The sequence below is a fragment of the Barbus barbus genome (assembly GCF_936440315.1).
Source record: "Barbus barbus genome assembly, chromosome: 29".
NCBI classification, from domain to species: Eukaryota; Metazoa; Chordata; class Actinopteri; order Cypriniformes; family Cyprinidae; genus Barbus; species Barbus barbus.
In genome coordinates this window covers 1,562,212-1,587,098 of record NC_136757.1, presented here as the reverse complement: position 1 = coordinate 1,587,098, position 24,887 = coordinate 1,562,212, and the positions used below count along the sequence as shown (strand labels likewise).

Genomic DNA, 24,887 nt, shown 5'->3' with positions numbered 1-24,887 from the left:
GTAGTTCTCCGACAATATGACACGTTGCGATCAAATTTTTGTGTCCTTAAACGCTCGATTTTTGGGTCAACAGCTTATAAAACGTAGTTCTGTTTTTTTTAGCTTGTTTACTGTAAACCTGGTCACACAGCAGCTTTTAGACATTGTTCTGTTTTTTGTTATAAGTCAGAAATGACAAGGATGCAGCTTCCCACAATACAAAGTCAATGGAGAGCATTGGATGGTTTTTCCCCACGGTGGGCATGGTTTTCAGATTATGACACGTGTCGATCTGTCGCTACACATATAACACACTGCACAGCTGATTATACAAACAAGCTGTTATGTGTAACCCGTGAATTCAGCGGACGATGACTGACCTTTAGGATGCCTTTGTGACTCAGCAGCAGGTTGGAGGTCTTAAGGTCACGATGAAGGATCCAGTTGTCATGGAGATGACGGACACCTCTCAGCAGCTGGATCATCAGCGTTTTGACTTCACCTGCGCAGGAAACAGAAGAGATGCGAGTGAAGCACCTCATTATGGCAAGGGTGAATAATTCGGTATGCTTTAGTGCCGCCAGGGTCGTACCGGGCAGGAAGGGCTGTTTCATGGTCTCCATTAGACTCTTCAGATCATGCTCCACGTAATTCATCACAATGTAGATTTTATCCATATTACTGCCCACGACGATCTCCTACAGCAGGCAGAAAGCACATGTAGGAGAGATTCAGCGACACCCGAAACACACCTTTATGGAAATCTATTAAAAATCCTGTTCATTTTAACAGGATAACATCTAAAATAATTAAACCCACCAAAAGTGAAATGCACATTGTCAGGGTTTCAGAAGGTTTTATGAATTTAAGATTTTAAGATCAAATCAAGAAAAATGTATGGAATAAACTGAAGGGAATACAATAATCAATATGGTCTCTAAATGTAAATGGTTTAGCAATGAAAGCACAACTTACAACAGATCTCCATTACTTAATTAAAAATGTATTATTTTCCAAAAGTTGCATGTTGCATGCAGTGCAAATTAAATCAAGACACATTTACTTGAGAAGCAAAAGGACATGTCTTGTTTTCTGAGAAACTGATAAAATTATTTTTATTAATATCTGCCAATGGTTTAGAAAAATGTACTTAATTCAAAAGGGAAATTTTCAAAATACCTCACTGACAGATATTTGTACTCGTTTAAAGCATAAACTCACTTTTGAAATAATCATGCTTGCAATGCATGCAACATTTAATGCCCTGACTTTATGAATTTCAGACTTTCTGCTCCAAGGCCTTAAATTGTGGAAGGGCAAATTAAAACTTTGCGGAAACCCTGACCGGACATTTTTACACATCTGTGGGTTTACAGTAGAAGCTGGAGTGTTTCTGACCCGGACGGTGACGATGTTGGGGTGCTGGGCCTTCAGGATGGTGTTGATCTCTCTGAGGGAGGTGATGGGAAAGCCCTCCTTCTCTTTCTCCATCTTCAGTCGTTTCAGGGCCACGATTTCATCCGTCTTCTTGTCTTTGGCTCTGTAGACGACGCCGTAAGTGCCTTCTTCAATGCGGTTCAAGCACTGGAACTCCTCTACGCTCCGGCAGCCCTACACACAGCGGGACATCAGGTCACACACACCTGCACTGGACTGATTGTGTAAGCAGTAGAGATGCCACAATTCTCAATATTGAACCATTCGGTACAACATCCACGGTTCAATACAAGCTTGTGAATTGCAGTTTTCCGGTTTTGCGTTTAAATATCCGTGTGTTTTATTTCTCTCAGAACTGGCTGTGTGTGTGTGTGTGTGTGTCCATGAGTTCACGTGCTGAGATGAGGAGATGATGAGCATCTTCCCTTGTAATGACATGAAATGATAAGCCTTTCTAAACCTGTTGTCCAACAATAGAGAACATTATAATGTTTTTACTTCACAACATTAGTCGAGTGTTTGAAATAACTTCCTTTTGTGAACTGATGTGGCTTCTTATCACAGAATGAGGCAGAAAATATATTTTATCTTGTAATAAAGGCTATGTCGATTAGAAATGGCTTACAAATATATTAATCATTATGAAAACACCAGAGATGGCTTGAAGAACACCGGTAAACCATATATTGTCGCAGGCGAGTGTTTATTGTCCTTACATTTCATCATTCCAAACCTTTAACATTATATCTTCTTTTTATCCAGTTACAGCAATAGTGATGTCTTTATCCATATTATGGATTTCCTGGAAAGTCATCAGTGTTACTTCTCTGATGCATGTGTGGATTTTCCGCACGAGAGCGCCCTCTGGCATCCAGTAAGAATGAAACATTACATATGTTTAAAGCGCTTAATGGCCGATCCATCCTATTTTGGGTAAGAATCTTAACATTTCTTTTGAGTTCTTTTTTTTTTTTTTTTTTAAGCAGACATAATCCACACTTTTTCCAGTGTACAGAGGTTAACAGGCGTTTTTTGTTGTTAATTTGTTGCAAAAAACACTCCCAAGCTATCAGAGCCGAACTGAAAACCGTGATTAAAAACCGAGGTACGTATTGAACCGTGGACTAACTGTATTGTTGTACCCCTAGTAAGCAGACAGGTGTACGTGAGCGTGTGTACCTGTAAAGCCGGCAGGTATTTGGGCAGCTCTTTCTTCAGCTCTACGGGCGAGATAGGCGGTGATTCGGGGATGAAGTTTTCTTCTGGAGTGGCTGAATGAGAGGGAGACTGTGGGGTGATGTCTCCTGCCTCCTCAGCTGCCTCTTCTTCCTCTTCCTCACCGCTCACCTCGGAGTCATGATCAAACCGGGACTCTGGAACTGTCACAACAACACGACACAACACACCCAGACTAATGTGAAAGATATTTGACAACACTAAAATATCATATCAAAGCAAATGCTCACTGGGAGGAATGTGGTTTCCATTCTCTCTGTCCTCTTCCTCCTCATCTGACTGTTCTTCATCACTCACGGCACCTAAGCAAGATAAAATGCGAACACAATAATTACATAATTCATGCACTTAATAAATACAAGTGTGATGCTCAACAGTGCAAATAAACGATGCATAAATCCTCACAATTCCATGTGAGAAGATCTAGAGGTAATGCCACAATCACTATTCGCTCACTTTCACATTTCACTTGAACCACAACAGCCATAGCAGATTCAGTTTAATTGTGCAAAGGCATTTTTTGGCCCATATCTTGAATCTGGGGGGCATTTTACTCGTTTGGCAGATATTTTTATCCAAAGCGACTTACAAATGTGGATAACAGAAGCAATCAAAACCTAACAAAAGAGCAGGCATAAAACGCCAAAAACAACACAGAGCAGTAATATGCAAGTGCTGTATGACAAGTCTAGGTTAGCCTAACGCAGTACATGTAGCAAGGTTATAAATATATAAAATAGAGAATGCTAGTGTCAAGAGATGTGAAGAGATGTGTTTTTAGCCAATTCTTGAAGATGACTTCAGGACTGGGATTGAGTAGGGTGGTTATTCCACCAGGTGGGAACAGTTAATGTAAAAGTCTGTGAAAGTGACTTTAGGATGAACAATAAAGCGACGTTCACTTTCAGAACGCAAGCTTCTAGAGGCACATAAGTCTGAAGTAATGAATTTAGGTAAAGGGGTGCAGAGCCAGCGGTGGTTTTGTAGGCAAACATTAAAGGCACAATATGTAAGTTTTCGCCGCTAGAGGGCGCATATTCAAAACAAACAGAGAAACGAAGGGGTATATTGACGCCGCCGTGATTTGAGTGTGGAATCATGGGACTGGTTGTCTTCATCCCCACAGCCGATGCAATCATGTCCATTGATGAGCTAATGCATTAAAGACTTAAGGTCACTGTAGTATAAAGCAGGGTGGGGCTGAAAGTCGTGAAAGCGAAACGAGGCCGCTGGAGCAATTGATAATGAAGGACGAGCGCGATACACGGCACGAAAGCAGCAGAGCTTTCATTATGCCACAGTCGACCGCTTCTGCTTCCGGTCATGCGTGTGAGGTAAAACTATGCTATTTTATCATACCAGATGTGTTGAATTTTAAAGAGTATGTTGAAAGTTCTGTTATAATGCTACTCTGTGCGTTCATCACTGGTCTAATAAAATGCATAACATATTAAAGCATCTTTGGGGTTTCCATGTTTTCTACAAAATAAAACCGGAAAATGGAATGTGTTTATCGGGGAATCCGATATTACAAAACCGATATTCGATTATGGAAAAATGCTTAAATATCGGTAAATCGATATATCGGTCGATCGCTAGTCTCCATGTGTTCACACTGTATGGCGGACATTTTGAAAGCTGTCTAAAAACTCTCACCAAAAGAGGAGCCCCTTAAATGTGCATTTTTTAGATGTTTGTGAATTTATTTTGGGTAAGTTTCACTACTTATTGTATTATTTCCTTGGATGTGGGAAATAATTGCATTAGATCCAAAAGATAGTTTTAGCAACATAGCGCAGATGCTACAGAACACAGTTAGCGGACTAGCTGTATTAGATTGTGTGCTAAACTAACATATTACTTCACAGGCATTACTGGCTTGTACTTTTACATCCATAATATTATAATCAGTTTATTGCTGGTCTGTGGTTTTACAGTACTGTAATTTTTAAAGATTTCATATTATTGTAAGGAGAGCTTAAAGGACACTATGAAAATCACAGCTTCAGTGTGACATCAATAAAAAAGTATTTCATACTTTCATAGATGTTAATAATAGTTGTTCATATTAAAATATGAACTTAATACATGGCCTAGACTATTTATTTAGCAAAATCCTGTCATTTTAATAAATTACATGAAATTTATGAATAATTGTTGCTGCTCCCATTAAGCTCAGTGTGCTCTCTTTAAGCTCTTCCACATTGAACATCTATATAAATACTTCACAAACAGACTTTAAATATTAACTGATGGTTGTCACTTTAATTTAAGTTAATTGGTTTTCTATTGATTCTGTGACTCAAATCTGCAGACTGACTCTGATCTTTGGCAACTAGCATCATCTTCTCCAGACTGTAAATCTGTGGAAAATCAGAGCAGAAATCATGCAGTGATCTCCAGATTTAAGAGACTATAGATAAGCTGACATCCATTTAAAAAGAGGTTTCATAATGAGGCTAGTTTCTGTGTTCATCCCATGAATTCAATGTTTTATTGGTTTGTTTTATTCGATTTTTTAATGTGTTAGTCTAGATGTTGATATGTGCTTAATGACACTTCATTATGAATATATAACTGATCGACTTGAGTGCCTTGTTGCTTGATTCTAGTGTTCTGTTTTTTTGTGATTGACTTCGTACCTTCAAAAAAAGTTTACAATTATTTTCAAAATTTCCCTTAAAAGGGGTCATATAATGCTACATGCACTCTTACAAGTAGTTTGAACTGAAATGTGTGTTGGCAGTGTGTGTACACAACCACCCTATAATGATAAAAATCCACCCAGTGTTTTTTTTTAATCTACTAAAATCTTTACCCCGTTCTCAAATCGAGCCAGCGGCTCGGAAGAGAGGGGCAGAGTCAGCAGAGCTCATTAACATTTAAAGGAGAATGACACAATACGGCTTGCTCTGCCAAGAGCTGTTTTTGACACGGTAAAAAAGGTATTTTTTACACTACCAATGAAAATTTTTAAATCAAACGGTGTTGCAGACTTTTCATTAAGACCCTAAAAAATAATATCGACTTAACTATAATTTAACTTTTAGTTTATGGGCATTATATGACCCCTTTAAAATAAACAAGAATTTTTAATAAAACATGATGTGAGCTTAATGGGAACAGGGGTGTGCTTAAAGGGTACAGAAATAAGCACAGCCAGACTTTTTGAATTCAATGATGTATATCGTAATTGAAATGCTTTTGTCATTTAAAATAAAATTAAATATTTGTGTGTGAGATATTAATATTTTATTTTAACAACTTTTTGTACTGAAACCAATATCTTGTGCACTAAAAATGACTCAATGTAGATTTTGGTGAGCTTAATACGTTTACCTTATATCATTTTTTTTTAAATCACATCGTTTTATACATATTTTGGACTATGGGGGCGCCATTCTTCTGATGACATAAAATGGTTGCACTTGATGAGCTACTAGCGCTACCTGCTGCTATTTTTACCACAACAAATCTCGGAAAAGGCAACACGGAAAATAAAATACTGATATGATGACCACAGCTACTGAAAGAGCTTACAGGTGGCAATGGACATGCTATAGGTTTAAACCAAATGCTGTACCATCGATTTTTCCCCACAAGGAGTCTAAACGCCTCTGGATCTCGAGGGAAATCCACGCTGAGAAACTCCTCTAGCGGCCGCGTGACAGTGTCGGCATGTTTACATCCTAACAGATGGCATCTAGCGTTTTTTGTCGCAGCCGTTTGTAAGCTCTTTCAGTAGCTGTGGTCTACTAAAAGACTCAAAGGCATCAGGGCTAAAGTGGAGAGAAAAAAGCAGCAGGTCTTTAGGAAGTTTTATTCGTCCACAGGCATCTTGACATTCTTTTCTCCTCTTCTTATCGCTAGGAAAGCAGCGAAGTCTTACATTGCTTCTTTTGTTGCCTTCGACTGAAAATTACAACCAAAAGCCACACAATGTGGTATGGTATCAGTATTTTATTTTCTGAGTTGTGTTGCGGTAAAAAGCCAAAGACTATAGACATAAGCTCCAGTAGCTCAACCATTTGCAAACATTTGACATCAACGCAGAATGTACTGTGCACATAAAATAATGGCACCCCCCCCATGGTCCAAAAACTATGTCGTTTTTTTTTTTTAAAACACCACATCTTTCATGGGTTTTCTAACTACATATTTAAATAAGAGACATAATTTATGTTATATTAAGCTATACATCTTAATACCCAGGGATCCCTTGAAGCACCTGTACATTTCTGACCCTGATTTGCATGGATAACCAATAAATATATACTACTGGATTTAAAAAGAAAATACATTTATTACTCAAATCAGCCACCTTCAGCTGAAATAACAGCCGAACACAATGGAAATCAAATATCATTCCCAACAGCACTGCAGAAGTTCCCTTCTGTCCAGTTCATACTAAGGCAGCCGGATGAGACTGGTTGTTGTGGTTGTTAACCAATTGCATTCTGTGGTGTTAAATATCATGTGCATCTGTTGTGAAGTCGTGCTGGTGCTTGTGCTCTATTTTGTGTTATTGAAGTTTCTGAGAGTAAAAGGAGGACTTAATTGAACCACTGGCTCTGTGTCTTTTGGTTCATTGTCGTCTGCTACTGGCTAAACGGCAGCTCTACCTCATGATTCAAGCTGCTGGACAGACTACAACTTACGATACAGCGTCATAAACAACCCTGTGTTTGTTTGCTTAGACCAGAGAACCAGTCCTGAGAACTGTTATTGAACTGACCTGAATCAACACGAACTGACTGGAGCTGAACATTGACATTACGGTCTTGTTAGAGCTGCTTTACAGCAGAATTTGATTAGGTTTGCATCATTTATTCTGTTGTTTTCCTGTTTATCCATGTGAAGCTGCTTTGACACTATAAAGCACTAGAGAAATAATGGTGCCCTGTCTAGAACGTAACACTGGTCATTCCATGATTTGAAGCCTTTTTATATATATAACCAGATATGGCAAGACACTGTTGTTGGACGTTTCATTGCACAAAAACTCAGGAGACAAACATAAAAACAACAACAGACTGACCTATAGCAGAAGAGTGTGTGTGTGTGTGTGTGTGCTAACCTTCGCTGTGTTCTGACCCCTCAGAGTCTGATCCTGACTCGCCCTCTTCATCTCCTTCACTCTGACTGCTGGACTCTTCTTCATCATTCTCCTCACCTTCTTCATCCTCAGACCCAGAGCCTGGCAAAACAAACACAGAGTCAACCTGCATCTCTCTTTCTCACACACACACACACACACACACACAGAGAGAGAGAGAGATGTACCGATTGATGACTCTGGTGTGCTGGTCTTCCTCTCACTGTCACTGATGTCCTGTAGCTCAGACAGGGGGTTTTTATCATCCATCTTAACCTCCCGCACTGCAAACACAAGCACAATGAGTCGACTCTGTAACATTTAAACATGAATGTTCTGTAAATGTTTTTCGGAAATGTGCCTTCCAAATAAATGTGACATGCAGAATAGGGCTGAGTAAAAAAATAGATTTTTTGATTAATCATTTTTTAAAATGATGTCGATTCGATATCGATTTTCAAAAGCCGTGAATCGATTCCCAGTATTTATTTCAGCAAACATTTAACAAGATCTGATTAACGTGAATCTTATTAGTCTTCTCCACTAGATGTCACCCTCTTATTTACCTTGCATGATGTTACAACAAAGCCTGTCATTCATTTAGTGCTTATGGCGGAGATACTGTTGATGAGAGCCACAAACAAAGCAACATGCAGGATGTGCAATGCTCAGGTGAAATGCTACAAATCTGTGGAAGCATTTGACATCACGCATAGGGCACCAAGAGTTCCACAATGAGTGAATGAATTTTTGATAGTACACGCATATTAAAGCGCTGTTTTCAGCCTCTGCAGTCTCACTATATGACAATATGAACACAAATATCATCTCCAGCTGCTCTGAGAGTCATTTCTACCATCAACTACTGTCATATCCCATTCACAGCAGCTGCAAGTTCTTCATGGCAACCCGTCAAAATAAAAGTTTGGTTTAACATGAAGAAACTGACAGAAATATATTGTGCAGTCTTAAGACTCAATGTAACAATACTATTACTACTAATAATAATTAATAATAATAAAAAAAGTTAAAGATTTTTTTTATTTTATTTTAATTTTAACAAACCAAAAATGAAAAGGGTTTAATTTTCATTTGATTAGGAAAAAAAAGTTAAGAAAAACATTTCACGGGGCCTTATTATCGTTTAAAAAAAAAAAAACATAATAGGACCCTATACAAATCAAAGCATAGGTTTAAAATACAGGTCAGTGGTTTTAAGGAAAGGAAAGGACTTTAACTATTAAATTTACCCTTTGTAAACTGATATTTCAAAAAAATTAACAGTAAACATCAATAGCATTTGTATTAAAACTATATTCACTGAATGTAATGAAAAAAAAATAAAAATAAAAATCAAGAATCGAACTGAATCGGGACATGTGAATCGATACCCAGCCCTAATGCAGAATTTCTCCTCAGGATATGCAATGAAAGCTGATGACAGTCTATTGGCTGTGAGACGGCAGTTCAACTCGGAAATCACGCAGATGTTTTAGACGTGAAGTGTAGTGCTGGGGTATGTAGAAGAGGACTGAGTGTGTAACCTGCTCGGCGTTGTTCGCTGCTCTCTGCTTTGGGCTCTCTCTGCTGGCGAGCAGGGCTGCGACTGCGACTGCGGTGACGCGAGCGCCCTTTATCTGCATACTCGTCTGCAGGAGGTCCTCTGTAATGAGACACAGGCCCTGAAACACAGACAGCGGTACATTAGTCCTGCGGAACCTTAGGGCCCTGTTTTGTTTGTTTGTTCTGGATTCCATTTTTAATGGTTTAATTAAATGTAAATGATCAAAAAGGATATCGATTGATTCATAAAACGTTTACAACAACAGGGCCTGTGAAATATTACATTTTTCATAAATACTGTTTTAATCTGACATTTAGGATTTAATATAAATTTATTCCAAAAACAGTGGCAATCAAATAAAGGCATAAGACAAACAATTTAATTACATGAAAATTTTACATTTCTTATATTTTTAGTAAATAGTGCCAGCACATCAGAAGTTTATGGTTTAAATTGTGCAAATTCTCTAAAACTATATTATTGCTATTACAATAGCACATATTATATAAATCGCATGTGACTGTCATGTGCATCTGGTCACTAAAGCTGGTTCTGTGATCAGTAGTAAATCTCCATCACCTGATCGGCAGGAACAGTGCAGAAATGGAAAATCAAGTCAACAGACTGACAGATTTCTTCATTTTCATATAACGTAGGCCAACATATTAAAACACAAAAGCAAAAGTCAAAAACAATAGGAAAGTTTATCAAGGAATAGCATTAAAATGGCTTTCAAAAAATTTACTTCTGTGACCATGCACCCAGACCATGCTCATTTGTTCAGTGAATTTAACATATTAAAGTGGTCTGGCGAAAGACGGGACTAGGCGATTTTGCACGTGAAAAAAAAAAAAATAATGCACTGGGCAGGAACTGAAGTCACAGGCACGCAGAGAGATAACAAGCAGACCGTTTCGAAAAGAGCCTGTAAATCCCACACCACCACCGAAGTGGGTCTTCGTTTAGAGGAATAGATGGCGCGGATGGGATCACGGTTGTAGTGTATGACATGATTGACATTTGCTGGCTTTGGTTAGCCTCCAAGTTAATGCATACGTACCTGTATTGAATATGATTACACATCGCTTCAGTATAGTTATTGTAAGTCAATCTGACATTACACAGTTTACACACAACTCTTCAAAAAAAATAATCCCACACCTTACTGGTCTTTCGCGTGGTCATTTTGAGCTCGCCGCAACTGACATGAAGAAAACACATGCGAGGTCTGAGGTAAAAATGTAGTTTCCACCCAGATACGCTTTAAAAAAAATATATATATATTTAAATATTTTGATATGCATTCTTTTTCAAAAGTTTTATTTTAATTTAATTAAAACGTTTTAAATGTTACGTTACAATTATGGTAATTTGAACGATAAAATATTTTTTTTTTCTCTCTCATGTAATCCACTATTGTTTTCAGTGTCGACTAGTAGGAGCTGTACCGTTTAGTTGACTAGACCCACACAACCCTCTCTCTCTCTCTCTCTATATATACACATATGATTTCAGTCATAATTTCTTGAAGTTACACTGAACTTTTATTTTGGGGGGTATATATGTGCTGTTGACGTACCTTCCCTGCGGGGGTCTCTATCTTTGCGGTGCTCCTCTGCTCTCCTCTCTCTCTCCTTCAGCTCGCGTTGCTCTCTCTGCTCTTTCTGCTGCTGCTCACGGAGCTTGCGCTCTCTTTCACGCTGACGCTCCAGCTGCTCCAGTCGATCCCTGCAGATTTCACACGAACACACAGAAGTCAGGACAGGCCGTGCTCCTGTCATCAGGCTAAAGACCTTCACATGAAGCCAGACGCTTCACACCCCCGCTGACTGACAAATCAGCAAAACAAGCTTTCTGACTTTAAACATTCATATCTGACTTTAAATCATTCTAATATACTGATTTGCTGCTCAAGAAACATCTCTGATTATCAATGTTGAAAACGGTTGTGCTGCACAATACTTTTTGTAGAAACTGTGATATTTTATTTCAGGATTCACAGATGAATAGACGTTCAAAAGAACAGCATTTATTTGAAAAATCTTCTGTAGCATTATAAATATCTGTACGGTCACTTTTGATGAGATTAATACTTCCTCGCTGAATAAAAGTATTTATACATTTTATTTTAATTACTAGAGCCTGACCGATATATCATTTTGCCAATTTTATCGGCCGATATGAGCCTGTCACAGATATATCGGTATCAGCGAATATGCCGTCAGTAACGTAGCAGATTGAAAGTTAGTATCTTTCTGCAGTCCCATAGACAGCTTGAGTCTGTTGAATGGTGATTTAGTGCATGGAATCTGTCATATTTGTGATGAATAAATGAAAAACAGGTCAGTGCACTTAAATCAAATCGCGATATAGTGTCTGTGAATATTAAACTGCAAAAAGACAAGTAGGATTAGTTACGAATCCTCATGTTCTGTGTGTTGATTTGATTACAAGAAAATACACAACACAGAATTTGTGAAAAAAAATATTAATTTTAGATGTTAACATTTGGAGAAGCTGTGCTTCCTGCATAAACCTGCCCCTGTTGGATTGGCAGTAGCTTGTTGCCCTACACAGTTACCTTGTTTATTTTCTTAAGTGAAGTGAAATTCAGCCAAGTACGGTGACCCATACTCGGAATTCGTGCTCTGCATTTAACCCATCCAACGTGCACACACACAGCAGTGAACACACACTGCTGTGTGTGTGTGTTCAACAGCAGTGAACACACACACACAGCAGTGAACACACACACACACCGTGAACACACACCCGGAGCAGTGGGCAGCCATTTTATGCTGCAGCGCCCGGGGAGCAGTTGTGGGTTCGGTGCCTTGCTCAAGGGCACCTCAGTCGTGGTATTGAGGGTGGAGAGAGCGCTGGACATTCACTCCCCCCACCTACAATCCCTGCCGGCCGGGGACTCGAACCCACAACCTTTGGATTACGAGTCTGACTCTCTAACCATTAGGCCACGACTTCCCCTTAATTCAAGTTATTTATTTATTTATATATATATATATATATATATATATATATATATATATATATATATATATATATATATATATATATATATATATATATATATATATATATATATATATATATATATATATATATATATATATATATACACACACACACACCTCTAAAGGATTATTAGGAACACCTGTTCAATTTCTCATTAATGCAATTATCTAATCAACCAATCACATGGCAGTTGCTTCAATGCATTTAGGGGTGTGGTCCTGGTCAAGACAATCTCCTGAACTCCAAACTGAATGTCAGAATGGGAAAGAAAGGTGATTTAAGCCATTTTGAGCGTGGCATGGTTGTTGGTGCCAGACGGGCCGGTCTGAGTATTTCACAATCTGCTCAGTTACTGGGATTTTCATGCACAACCATTTCTAGGGTTTACAAAGAATGGTGTGAAAAGGGAAAAACATCCAGTATGCGGCAGTCCTGTGGGTGAAAATGCCTTGTTGATGCTGAGGTCAGAGGAGAATGGGCCGACTGATTCAAGCTGATAGAAGAGCAACTTTGACTGAAATAACCACTCGTTACAACCGAGGTATGCAGCAAAGCATTTGTGAAGCCACAACACACACAACCTTAAGGCGGATGGGCTACAACAGCAGAAGACCCCACCGGGTACCACTCATCTCCACTACAAATAGGAAAAAGAGGCTACAATTTGCACGAGCTCACCAAAATTGGACGGTTGAAGACTGGAAAAATGTTGCCTGGTCTGATGAGTCTCGATTTCTGTTGAGACATTCAGATGGTAGAGTCAGAATTTGGCGTAAACAGAATGAGAACATGGATCCATCATGCCTTGTTACCACTGTGCAGGCTGGTGGTGGTGGTGTAATGGTGTGGGGGATGTTTTCTTGGCACACTTTAGGCCCCTTAGTGCCAATTGGGCATCGTTTAAATGCCACGACCTACCTGAGCATTGTTTCTGACCATGTCCATCCCTTTATGACCACCATGTACCCATCCTCTGATAGCTACTTCCAGCAGGATAATGCACCATGTCACAAAGCTCGAATCATTTCAAATTGGTTTCTTGAACATGACAATGAGTTCACTGTACTAAAATGGCCCCCACAGTCACCAGATCTCAACCCAATAGAGCATCTTTGGGATGTGGTGGAACGGGAGCTTCGTGCCCTGGATGTGCATCCCACAAATCTCCATCAACTGCAAGATGTTATCCTATCAATATGGGCCAACATTTCTAAAGAATGCTTTCAGCACCTTGTTGAATCAATGCCACGTAGAATTAAGGCAGTTCTGAAGGCGAAAGGGGGTCAAACACAGTATTAGTATGGTGTTCCTAATAATCCTTTAGGTGAGTGTGTGTATATATATATATATATATATATATATATATATATATATATATATATATATATATATATATATATATATATTCTGTTTATGTATACACTGTATTCTATATGCAGTATCAGTGAAGTTTGGACACACGAATGGGAAGTGTTAACTTTTAATTGGTACTGTACTTTAAAATACACAAAGAATATCGGCCGATATATCGATATCGGATTTTTTTTACTCCCTAATTGGCCCCAAAAAACCCATATCAGTCGGGCTCTACTTATTACATTTATTTTAATAAAATAATTGTTTTAATTAAAAATATTTATATCAAACTTTTTAATTAGTGCATCACAACTTCCACAAAAATATTAAGCAGCAAAAACTAAATACTGATTTTGATAATGACTTTTCACAACATGTTTTTACTTTATTTTTGATCTTTGACTTTGACAGATTGTGTGAGTCTGTGTGTGAGAGAGTCTGTGTGTGTGTGTGTGAGAGAGAGACCTCTCTCGGCGGGAGTGAGCTCTGGCTTGATCCCTCCTCCGTTTCTCACGTTCGTAATCTTGTCGAGATTTACTGTCCTCCCGCCATGGTCTCTTCCTTCTCTCATCTTCTCGCTCCTCTTTGTCTTTTGTGCGCACCTGTTTCCCTGCTGTAAACACAACATCAAACAAACACAAATGACTACCTGCAAAGCTCCAAACAAGAAACTGTAGTGATAATTCAGATGCTTCGTGTCCTGACTATAATGAACTGAATGTTTCTTTCTACCCAATCTCTAAAGGTCAAGCAGATTTACCAAAGCTTAATTCATAAACAGTTCACCAATGCAGGGCTCCAAACTGCGACTAAAATGGTCGCATTTGCGACCAAAAATATTAATTTGCGAGTGAAGTTTTTGCTGAGGTCGCCACTGGCGACTATATATAATTTGCATGAAAGGACTTTTTTCCCGATTGTTTTGCGCTCACATCTTTTGTTATGTTCACGTATTAAACTTACATAAGACGATGCGCATCAAAGTTTTACTGGAAAGAGTTTCAAACAGTCCTCGTCTCTGCCGCACACAGTCTGCTGAACGCAGTGAGAGAGACCTGAAAGGGCCTGTTTACACCTGCTCACTTCATGCATTTTCTCTGATCGGATATCTATATGATTTGTTAAAACGTTTCCCCATTTACACTTGGCCACATAAATGTGTCTTCGCAAAACGGATATAAATCCGTTCTTCAATTCCCGCTTCATATGCAAATATAACGGAGTTCACGTCAATGAAAGCAATGGATCATTTTATTAATTATCAGCTAATTTCAATATCAGAGACCGCAACAAGAGAGCGCGCGGCATCAGCACTGGAAAGATAGGCTAGTCTCGCTACTTTTAATGAAGAAGATTGTGTGTTGAGCGTCTGCGACTTACTTTCAGGTTCATTCAGTTTGCGCGTCGCTTGCTGAAGAAATACTCCGCTACTCATCCGCGGTGATGCTTGTTGCATTGCGCTGTCATATCTGACTATAACATGCCATATAGCCTATAAAACGCTCTCACACGTCTATTATTTTAATATTATGGGAGGAGTAAAATTACCATATGTGGTTTCAACAACCAGATGCATTTACACTTGTCCGGTTTCGCCCAGACCACCTCCTGAAGTGGTTCGAGCGATTGGATTTATATCCGTCTCGAATGCGTTTCGGACGGCATTTACACCTGGTCTTTTCAGGATCAGATAGCTATCCGATCAGGAAAAAATGCATGAAGTGACCAGGTGTAAACAGCCCCAAAGTGCAAGTGCAGAAAAGCCGTGTCTATTTCGTGCACAACTTGAACAAACTTCAACAGGTAAAGCTGTCAGCTCTGTGGATACTGGCAATATCGTCAACAATTCTCATTTATAATCATTACTAATATGGCTTCTTCTTATCGAGATCTTAGTCTATATGCTGTGTTCTGTTAATGCATGGACTTCCTGTTATTTGAAGCGCACTTGCCATCCAGTAATCGCAAAAAGCTTTGTGCTGTCTTACTTTTTAATAAACAGAGTATCAGCTTTAAAATGCTACGAAATTCAAATGATGCGGTTTGGGTGCTCTTTAATGCGGACCACAAGCGCACACTTTGGGTAATATAAACACCAGTACCCCGCGTCCACACGGTCCGTGTATGCGTCCGGATCGCGCGAGCGGAGAGTATCACTTAATGCTCAGGCGCGATCTCTTTAGCACCTCAGTTAAAGCAGCAAGTGAACCCATTATATATTTCGATTTACTACTATAGTATGAAATGAACATGATCAAAAGGTAGGCAATAAGAAAGCCTATAGTACAACTTACTGAAATGTTTTATGTAAAAGCTCATTCAGTGTTTCAAACTGAGGAAATGTATAAAGCTTGTAAACATTGCATTGTAATACATTTACCTCAGAATAACCACTCAGTGTCCATAAACTCATCAGTCAGCTAGAAAAATAACTATAAAGAGGAGCGTTTTGCTATATTTATGCGCTGTTGCATATTAATATTTTTACTTATTCTGTTGTACATGATTCAACTCCTCCTATAAAATTGCATTTTACTAATGAAGAAAAACAGACTGAATGTGTGAAAGACGTGACAACATTTATAGGATGCACTGCACTCAGTTGCCAAGTGATGCTTATGGTCCATGATATTGGTACAGATTCTGTGTAACGAACAATTCTTTGTGACTGTATATTTCAAGTTGTAAAAGATATTTAATTCACACATTAAGTGAACCTTAGTCCCCCGGTCGACCTGATCATCTACAAGATGGATTAAAATGCTGATAAAGCCTAGAAAAGATAAGACAAACACATGACAAAATGATTGAAATGTTAAAATAGGGGGGAAAAATAAAATGATAATAATAAAATAAACCACTTTTATTCTGTGGCACCTAAAAAAATAATTTGGCGCCTAAGTGTTTCTTTTATAGGAGCCAATGGCTCCTTACTCGATTTTTTTGTCTGGAGCCCTGCAATGAGAATCTTTAAAGGAACAATTCTAGCCGATTTCCAGCATTAGTGCTTAGGGTCAGCGCTGAAAATCCTAGATTCATTGATATTGGCATCCATTTTTTTAAATCCTTGCAAATGTTTGATTTTCTGGGATTTATTTTATACTGCCGTTGCAAATTTGACTGATTTGTCATTATTATAATGTTATCTAATTGGTGGCAGGTTTGTCTGGATAAGGTGCAGACCTCCTTCTGCAGAATGGCTCCTGTGCCGCCTCTTGTCCTTCCTCTTCTCTTCTTTTCTGTGGTAGGATTTGTCTTTTCTTGTCATCTGCTGCGGGGGTTTGATGGCCAGAGACTCGTCCTCCTCTCCTCTGCAGAAACACATTCAAACAGACACAGAACTGAGTTATAGCAGCCGTTATTAATGTTCCCATGCTGCACACTAGCATTACACCTCTCAAAAACACGACAGTAACCTGTCTTCAGTCGAGTCTTCCCGTGTGTAGGGTGAATTCCTTATTGTTATTTCCATCCTGTGGTCTCGTAGCTCTCCTTCCTCCGGAGTGTCCCGTTTGGACTCCCGATCATCCGTCTGCCAGAAACAAATAATTTGACACAGAGAAAGATCATTTAAAGTGTAACAGATCCATCATTACAGTGGACACCTGCCTGAATACATTGATTAATCATCTTCTTGTGTTATGGACATTTTGATATTAATAAATACTATTTAAAATAAGCTAATGTTAGATGCTATTTATATTTATTTGTAGTTGTTTGCACCTACAAGTGTTGTCTGCAAATATTCAAGAAAATTTTTTTTTTTAAACATTTTTAGAAGTATATATGTGGATCAAACTGACCCCTAACATAACAGAAATAACACTGTAAATACAGATGGGAATTATACTGAATTTCTGACAAGCTACAACAGAGATTTTCAGTTTTACATGAATCCTGAGTATTTTTAGCACTGATTTTTGGCAAACAGACCCCAAACTCAGAAGATGTACCCAATTTCTGAACATTACAGGAGGGTTAATAATAATGGGGCCCTATGATTTCCGTGATGCAGAAAACTTGGACGGAATCACGGAATCCAGTCATAAAAGAAGAATTTACTGTTTAACGTGGAATATCACGGAATGTCACATTTTGAATGAATTAAAAGCAGGTCGTTACACTTAAATCAAAGTACGCTACGGATCAGTATCTGTGAAGATTAAGCTGCAAAAATACTATTTAAAAGTAAATCCTGCATGTTCTGCGTGTCTCTGTGTGAATGAATGGTGCAGACGCATGGTTTTGTTTACTACACACACACACACTGAAGTGTGACGCTCGCTGTGTTTTCAGCGTCTGTCGTCTCACTAAATGAGGACATAAACACATGAACATCTCCAGGGGTCTCATCTATAAAACTCTCCGTAGATATCATCCTAAAAGTAGGCACAAAAGCTCGATTTTGCATACGCACAAAAGTTTTCAGATTTATAATACCATGCGTACGCCGGAACCTGCGCAAAAATCCCTTTATAAAGCCCAGTCAGGGGAAGCGTACGTGCGTCTCCACCCCGACTCCTCCCCGAAATCACCATATATGGAGCTTACAACGCCTAGTTTTACTATGCATAACCTCATCTGCATATCATTTCCATGCATATTCCCATCCACGTGACACCATGTTTAACACCGTCAAAGGTCCAAGACATTAAGGAAATATATGATACAGACTATAAATGCCATTTGTGCCAAACATTTTTTTTTTTTTTTTTATTGCTAAAAGTCATCCAATATCCTTGTTTTAAAATAAATATATCAAAATACTCACAAAAACAAAACTGTTTAAAATGGTTATCAAATAAGTATTTTAGAATTATTATAAAATTATAAAGAATAAAGTTGATCTCATTCTTTTACACTGGCTATTTTTAGTGGAAACAGATAGGCCTACTGATGTATTTTAAAAATGAAACATGCAAATCTTACGTTTACTTCCAGTTGTATCCTTCAAATACAGTGTTATTTTTCCTAATGTTGTGGAGAAGCCTTCACACGACATTAACACCTCCGTGCAGCTGCGGTTGAATAGTAGGTTATTATCATTGGACCTATTCAAACCGGACAATTAATGGACCGGTCGACTACCGAATATCCATCACTGTCCGCCATAATATCGAAGTAAGTGCGCATCATTGATCATTCTTCTCGCTAAAAATAATTTCTCATAACATGAGATCTGCAGATTAAAGATGAATTATTGTGCACCTATAGCACTCCTTGTTGTCACTAAAACATAGCATGCTACAGGAAAAGTGATGAAGCGCATCCACTACAAATATGTATAAATTCATATAGCCTAATTCTTGTTTAAAAATCTGCATAATGACTTTGTGTAATTTCAGTGCTTATTTACATTATGAGAGTGGAATATTTAATGTAAATGTGTATATCGACAGAGTTTAAAATCGTTGTTTACTTCATTCATTTTCTCACTCCTGGAAAAAGGGTTCGTACGCATGGGTCAGAGTTTGCGTTTGTTTTTATAAATATATATTTGCGTAAGAAGTGGCGTACGTCTCTTTCAGGGCAGGTTGTGTGCGTACGCAACGATTATAAATGAGGCCCCTGAACTGCTCTGAGAGCATTTTACCGTTTGAGTAAAACTAGCATATCATCACACACAGAAATGTAAAGGTATTCACGCCAACCCGTCAAAATAAAAGCCCAGTTTAACTTCTTACTATTGTTCAGAAAAATATTACTATTGTTGGAAACTTTTTCCTTCGTCAAAGCAGAGACCAGGAGACTTTGGGATAAGTTACTCTTTATTGAGAACTCGCAGTAGTCGCTGTAGTCATCCAAGTCTGACTCAAACAGTATACATTGTAGTTTATATACATTTCGAGGGGGAGGGATACAGAGGTGGAGACAATCTAAACAAAGCATGCAAACACAGTACAGGAATCGGCCCATTACCAGAATTTCCCTAGCCCTGACATCATCAGCATAACAGTGTGATTCAAATGCATAGGTGCTAATCCAATCAGCCTGACAGTATCACCCAAATGGTCAGGAAGTGCCTAAAGACAAAAGGTTAATGTCTCAGACACCTGGGCTGCCTGACTTCATCTTAGAATGTCATCATCTGTACCTCAAAATGTAAAACACACTGTTTCAGTTTATATACTATTACATTGGAACCTAGATTTATCATTTTATAAATTTGTAATCCAACACTATTGTTCAGTATAAATGTACATAGCCTAATACTACTACTAACAAAATGAAACAAACCTTAATTTTTAGAGAATAATCACACATTTCTTTCATGTTTTAATTTTAAGAGTAAATCCCCTTTGTTTGCAAAAAAATTATAATTTTAAATAATTAAAAGATAAATAAAATGTAATGTTTTATGCCTTCATTTGATAACCAGAAAAATTTAATTACACAACAGAATTTCTGAGGGGAAAAAACCCCCAAAATATTTAATAAGAATATATTTGAATACGTTTTATGCATTCAAATAATTAGACATGCTAAAACTCATAATTTAATAACAATAAAACATGAGAAAAAAATAATTCATAGAACCCTAAACATGTAATTTTTGTTAAAACTAATAAATTGAAGTGAAATTGTATAAAAGTTTCAAGATTTTAATTAGACATGCTTTTTGATTAATAAAATTTAATTTAACCATTAAAAAGGAGTCGAGAAATTAAAACCGAACAAAACAGAATCCAGAAAAATTTAAATGGAAAAAACGGAATTTGGGAAAAAATAAAACTGATTTCCGTATAATATAGAATTGTCGTGTCCTGTACACATGACGACTTGAATAATAAACTCTGAACTGAAAATTAATCATTGTTTATGTGCAAATCCCATTACGGGCTTGCGGTGACGTCTGTACAAAACAGCTCGTTTTGAGGCTTGATGTTGCAAAGTGGTGTGTCTTCCCATGTTATTTTAATGTATTGTATTAATTCTGAACACACTGGTGGTTTACTGCGTGTTATTTTCCTACAGCGGATAATGAACCGGAAGTCTCACACATTCACAGAAAGCGGCTTACTTCCACGATAAAAAATAAGGTGGATACTATGGAGTCAATTTAATGTCATATATATTTGCAAGAGAATTGAAGCATTGCGAAAGAAAATGAAAGTATTGAGTAAAATAATACACCCCCATGTCAAAACAGTGCCACACGCAGAAATGTGAAGCGCAAAGAGAAAAACTGTATCAAGCTCAAACTTGAATGAAACGCAAAATAAAAGCAGCGTTGTAAATAAATTAGTAGATATGGCCATGGATATGTACTGCAAAATCATTGCTTTTGCTCCGTTTTATTTATATTTTGCAATTCTTTACTTTTGTTTACAAAAAGTAATGTTAATTTTGTTATCTTACGCTAGTTAATGTTGAACAGTGTATATGAAGCTGCTGGTTGCTAGTTAATGTTATCTTACGCTAGTTAATGTTGAACACAGTGTATATGAAGCTGCTGGTTATCTTACGCTAGTTAATGTAGAACACAGTGTATATGAAGCTGCTGGTTATCTTACGCTAGTTAATGTTGAACACAGTGTATATGAAGCTGCTGGTTATCTTAAGCTAGTTAATGTTGAACACAGTGTATATGAAGCTGCTGGTTATCTTACGCTAGTTAATGTTGAACACAGTGTATATGAAGCTGCTGGTTATCTTACGCTAGTTAATGTTGAACACAGTGTATATGAAGCTGCTGGTTATCTTACGCTAGTTAATGTTGAACACAGTGTATATGAAGCTGCTGGTTATCTTACGGTAGTTAATGTTGAACACAGTGTATATGAAGCTGCTGGTTATCTTACGCTAGTTAATGTTGAACACAGTGTATATGAAGCTGCTGGTTATCTTACGCTAGTTAATGTTGAACACAGTGTATATGAAGCTGCTGGTTATCTTACGCTAGTTAATGTAGAACACAGTGTATATGAAGCTGCTGGTTATCTTACGCTAGTTAACGTTATCTTACGCTAGTTAATGTAGAACACAGTGTATATGAAGCTGCTGGTTATCTTACGCTAGTTAATGTAGAACACAGTGTATATGAAGCTGCTGGTTATCTTACGCTAGTTAATGTAGAACACAGTGTATATGAAGCTGCTGGTTATCTTACGCTAGTTAACGTTATCTTACGCTAGTTAATGTAGAACACAGTGTATATGAAGCTGCTGGTTATCTTACGCTAGTTAATGTAGAACACAGTGTATATGAAGCTGCTGGTTATCTTACGCTAGTTAATGTTGAACACAGTGTATATGAAGCTGCTGGTTATCTTATGGTAGTTAATGTTATCTCACGCTAGTTAATGTTGAACACAGTGTATATGAAGCTGCTGGTTATCTCACGCTAGTTAATGTTGAACACAGTGTATATGAAGCTGCTGGTTATCTCACGCTAGTTAATGTAGAACACAGTGTATATGAAGCTGCTGGTTATCTTACGGTAGTTAATGTTATCTCACGCTAGTTAATGTTGAACACAGTGTATATGAAGCTGCTGGTTATCTTACGCTAGTTAATGTTGAACACAGTGTATATGAAGCTGCTGGTTATCTTACGCTAGTTAATGTAGAACACAGTGTATATGAAGCTGCTGGTTATCTTACGCTAGTTAATGTAGAACACAGTGTATATGAAGCTGCTGGTTATCTTATGGTAGTTAATGTTGTTATCTCACGCTAGTTAATGTAGAACACAGTGTATATGAAGCTGCTGGTTATCTTACGGTAGTTAATGTTATCTCACGCTAGTTAATGTTGAACACAGTGTATATGAAGCTGCTGGTTATCTCACGCTAGTTAATGTTGAACACAGTGTATATGAAGCTGCTGGTTATCTTACGGTAGTTAATGTTATCTCACGCTAGTTAATGTTGAACACAGTGTATATGAAGCTGCTGGTTATCTCACGCTAGTTAATGTTGAACACAGTGTATATGAAGCTGCTGGTTATCTTACGCTAGTTAATGTTGAACACAGTGTATATGAAGCTGCTGGTTATCTCACGCTAGTTAATGTAGAACACAGTGTATATGAAGCTGCTGGTTATCTCACGCTAGTTAATGTTGAACACAGTGTATATGAAGCTGCTGGTTATCTCACGCTAGTTAATGTAGAACACAGTGTATATGAAGCTGCTGGTTATCTTACGCTAGTTAATGTAGAACACAGTGTATATGAAGCTGCTGGTTATCTTATGGTAGTTAATGTTGTTATCTCACGCTAGTTAATGTAGAACACAGTGTATATGAAGCTGCTGGTTATCTTACGGTAGTTAATGTTATCTCACGCTAGTTAATGTTGAACACAGTGTATATGAAGCTGCTGGTTATCTTACGCTAGTTAATGTTGAACACAGTGTATATGAAGCTGCTGGTTATCTTACGCTAGTTAATGTAGAACACAGTGTATATGAAGCTGCTGGTTATCTTACGCTAGTTAATGTAGAACACAGTGTATATGAAGCTGCTGGTTATCTTACGCTAGTTAATGTAGAACACAGTGTATATGAAGCTGCTGGTTATCTTACGCTAGTTAATGTAGAACACAGTGTATATGAAGCTGCTGGTTATCTTACGCTAGTTAATGTAGAACACAGTGTATATGAAGCTGCTGGTTATCTTATGGTAGTTAATGTTGTTATCTCACGCTAGTTAATGTAGAACACAGTGTATATGAAGCTGCTGGTTATCTTACGCTAGTTAATGTTGAACACAGTGTATATGAAGCTGCTGGTTATCTTACGCTAGTTAATGTTGAACACAGTGTATATGAAGCTGCTGGTTATCTTACGCTAGTTAATGTAGAACACAGTGTATATGAAGCTGCTGGTTATCTTACGCTAGTTAATGTAGAACACAGTGTATATGAAGCTGCTGGTTATCTTACGCTAGTTAATGTAGAACACAGTGTATATGAAGCTGCTGGTTATCTTACGCTAGTTAATGTAGAACACAGTGTATATGAAGCTGCTGGTTATCTTACGCTAGTTAATGTAGAACACAGTGTATATGAAGCTGCTGGTTATCTTACGCTAGTTAATGTTGAACACAGTGTATATGAAGCTGCTGGTTATCTAGCGCTAGTTAATGTAGAACACAGTGTATATGAAGCTGCTGGTTATCTTACGCTAGTTAATGTAGAACACAGTGTATATGAAGCTGCTGGTTATCTTATGGTAGTTAATGTTGTTATCTCACGCTAGTTAATGTTGAACACAGTGTATATGAAGCTGCTGGTTATCTTACGCTAGTTAATGTTGAACACAGTGTATATGAAGCTGCTGGTTATCTTACGCTAGTTAATGTAGAACACAGTGTATATGAAGCTGCTGGTTATCTTACGCTAGTTAATGTTGAACACAGTGTATATGAAGCTGCTGGTTATCTTACGCTAGTTAATGTAGAACACAGTGTATATGAAGCTGCTGGTTATCTTACGCTAGTTAATGTAGAACACAGTGTATATGAAGCTGCTGGTTATCTTACGCTAGTTAATGTTATCTGAGGCTAGTTAATGTTATCTGAGGCTAGTTAATGTTATCTGAGGCTAGTTAATGTTATCTGAGGCTAGTTAATGTTATCTGAGGCTAGTTAATGTTATCTGAGGCTAGTTAATGTTATCTGAGGCTAGTTAATGTTATCTGAGGCTAGTTAATGTTATCTTACGGTCTTGGAGCGTTTAGGGTCAGTCTTCTCTTCCAGCTCTCGTCTGCGTTTCTTCTCTTGTAAGATCTCGTCTAATGTCTTAACTTTCCAGGTTTCCTTTTCGTCCCCCATCAGCTCCAAATCACCTCCACTGCGAAGCACAGTCATAAATCAGTCCAGAACACTGAAGAAACACATCTGAACAACATTCACGAACATCTCGCTTCTGCTGCTTTCAGTGTTATGAAGCATGAAGTACTGAAACAATACAAACCACACGTACACACATCTATTAAACCAAACTGATACTAAAACTATAATTATTGATCATCACCTGTGATGTGTTCGGCGCGTTTTCACAACACCGGAAGAACAATTCCCTTCCTCCTTTCGCATAATCACATCCGGTTCGAAGACGTCGCACTGCCCCCTTCCGGCGCTCAGTTCATTCAGCAGCTGAAGCAGAAACTCTCAAACAGTTCCTTTATGAACCTCAGTTTGGGAAAACTTGACGTAATATAGTGTCAAATAAATGCACTTATTACA

General features: G+C 38.0%; 1 protein-coding gene across 3 annotated transcripts in view; it reads right to left on the bottom strand.

Annotated features, from left to right (window-relative positions):
• Positions 1–24,793, bottom strand: part of cdk11b (cyclin dependent kinase 11B) — a 37,502-nt gene extending 12,709 nt beyond the window's left edge. The window contains exons 1-14 of one of the 3 annotated variants that reach the window (XM_079383679.1): positions 24,676–24,793; positions 24,363–24,492; positions 17,117–17,232; positions 16,884–17,011; positions 14,166–14,313; positions 10,891–11,039; positions 9,292–9,429; positions 7,936–8,031; positions 7,730–7,849; positions 2,883–2,954; positions 2,596–2,804; positions 1,378–1,590; positions 572–677; positions 360–481 (exon numbers count right to left, since the gene is read on the bottom strand). In XM_079383679.1, the coding sequence (XP_079239805.1) occupies positions 360–481; positions 572–677; positions 1,378–1,590; positions 2,596–2,804; positions 2,883–2,954; positions 7,730–7,849; positions 7,936–8,031; positions 9,292–9,429; positions 10,891–11,039; positions 14,166–14,313; positions 16,884–17,011; positions 17,117–17,232; positions 24,363–24,492; positions 24,676–24,737 (1,809 nt within the window). In that variant the 5' untranslated portion in view covers positions 24,738–24,793. Of the gene's footprint in view, positions 1–359; positions 482–571; positions 678–1,377; positions 1,591–2,595; positions 2,805–2,882; positions 2,955–7,729; positions 7,850–7,935; positions 8,032–9,291; positions 9,430–10,890; positions 11,040–13,022; positions 13,074–14,165; positions 14,314–16,883; positions 17,012–17,116; positions 17,233–24,362; positions 24,493–24,675 lie in introns of those variants that run through there. The other 2 variants (XM_079383680.1, XM_079383681.1) reach the window with 2 other exon arrangements.
• Positions 24,794–24,887: the final 94 nt, after the last annotated feature.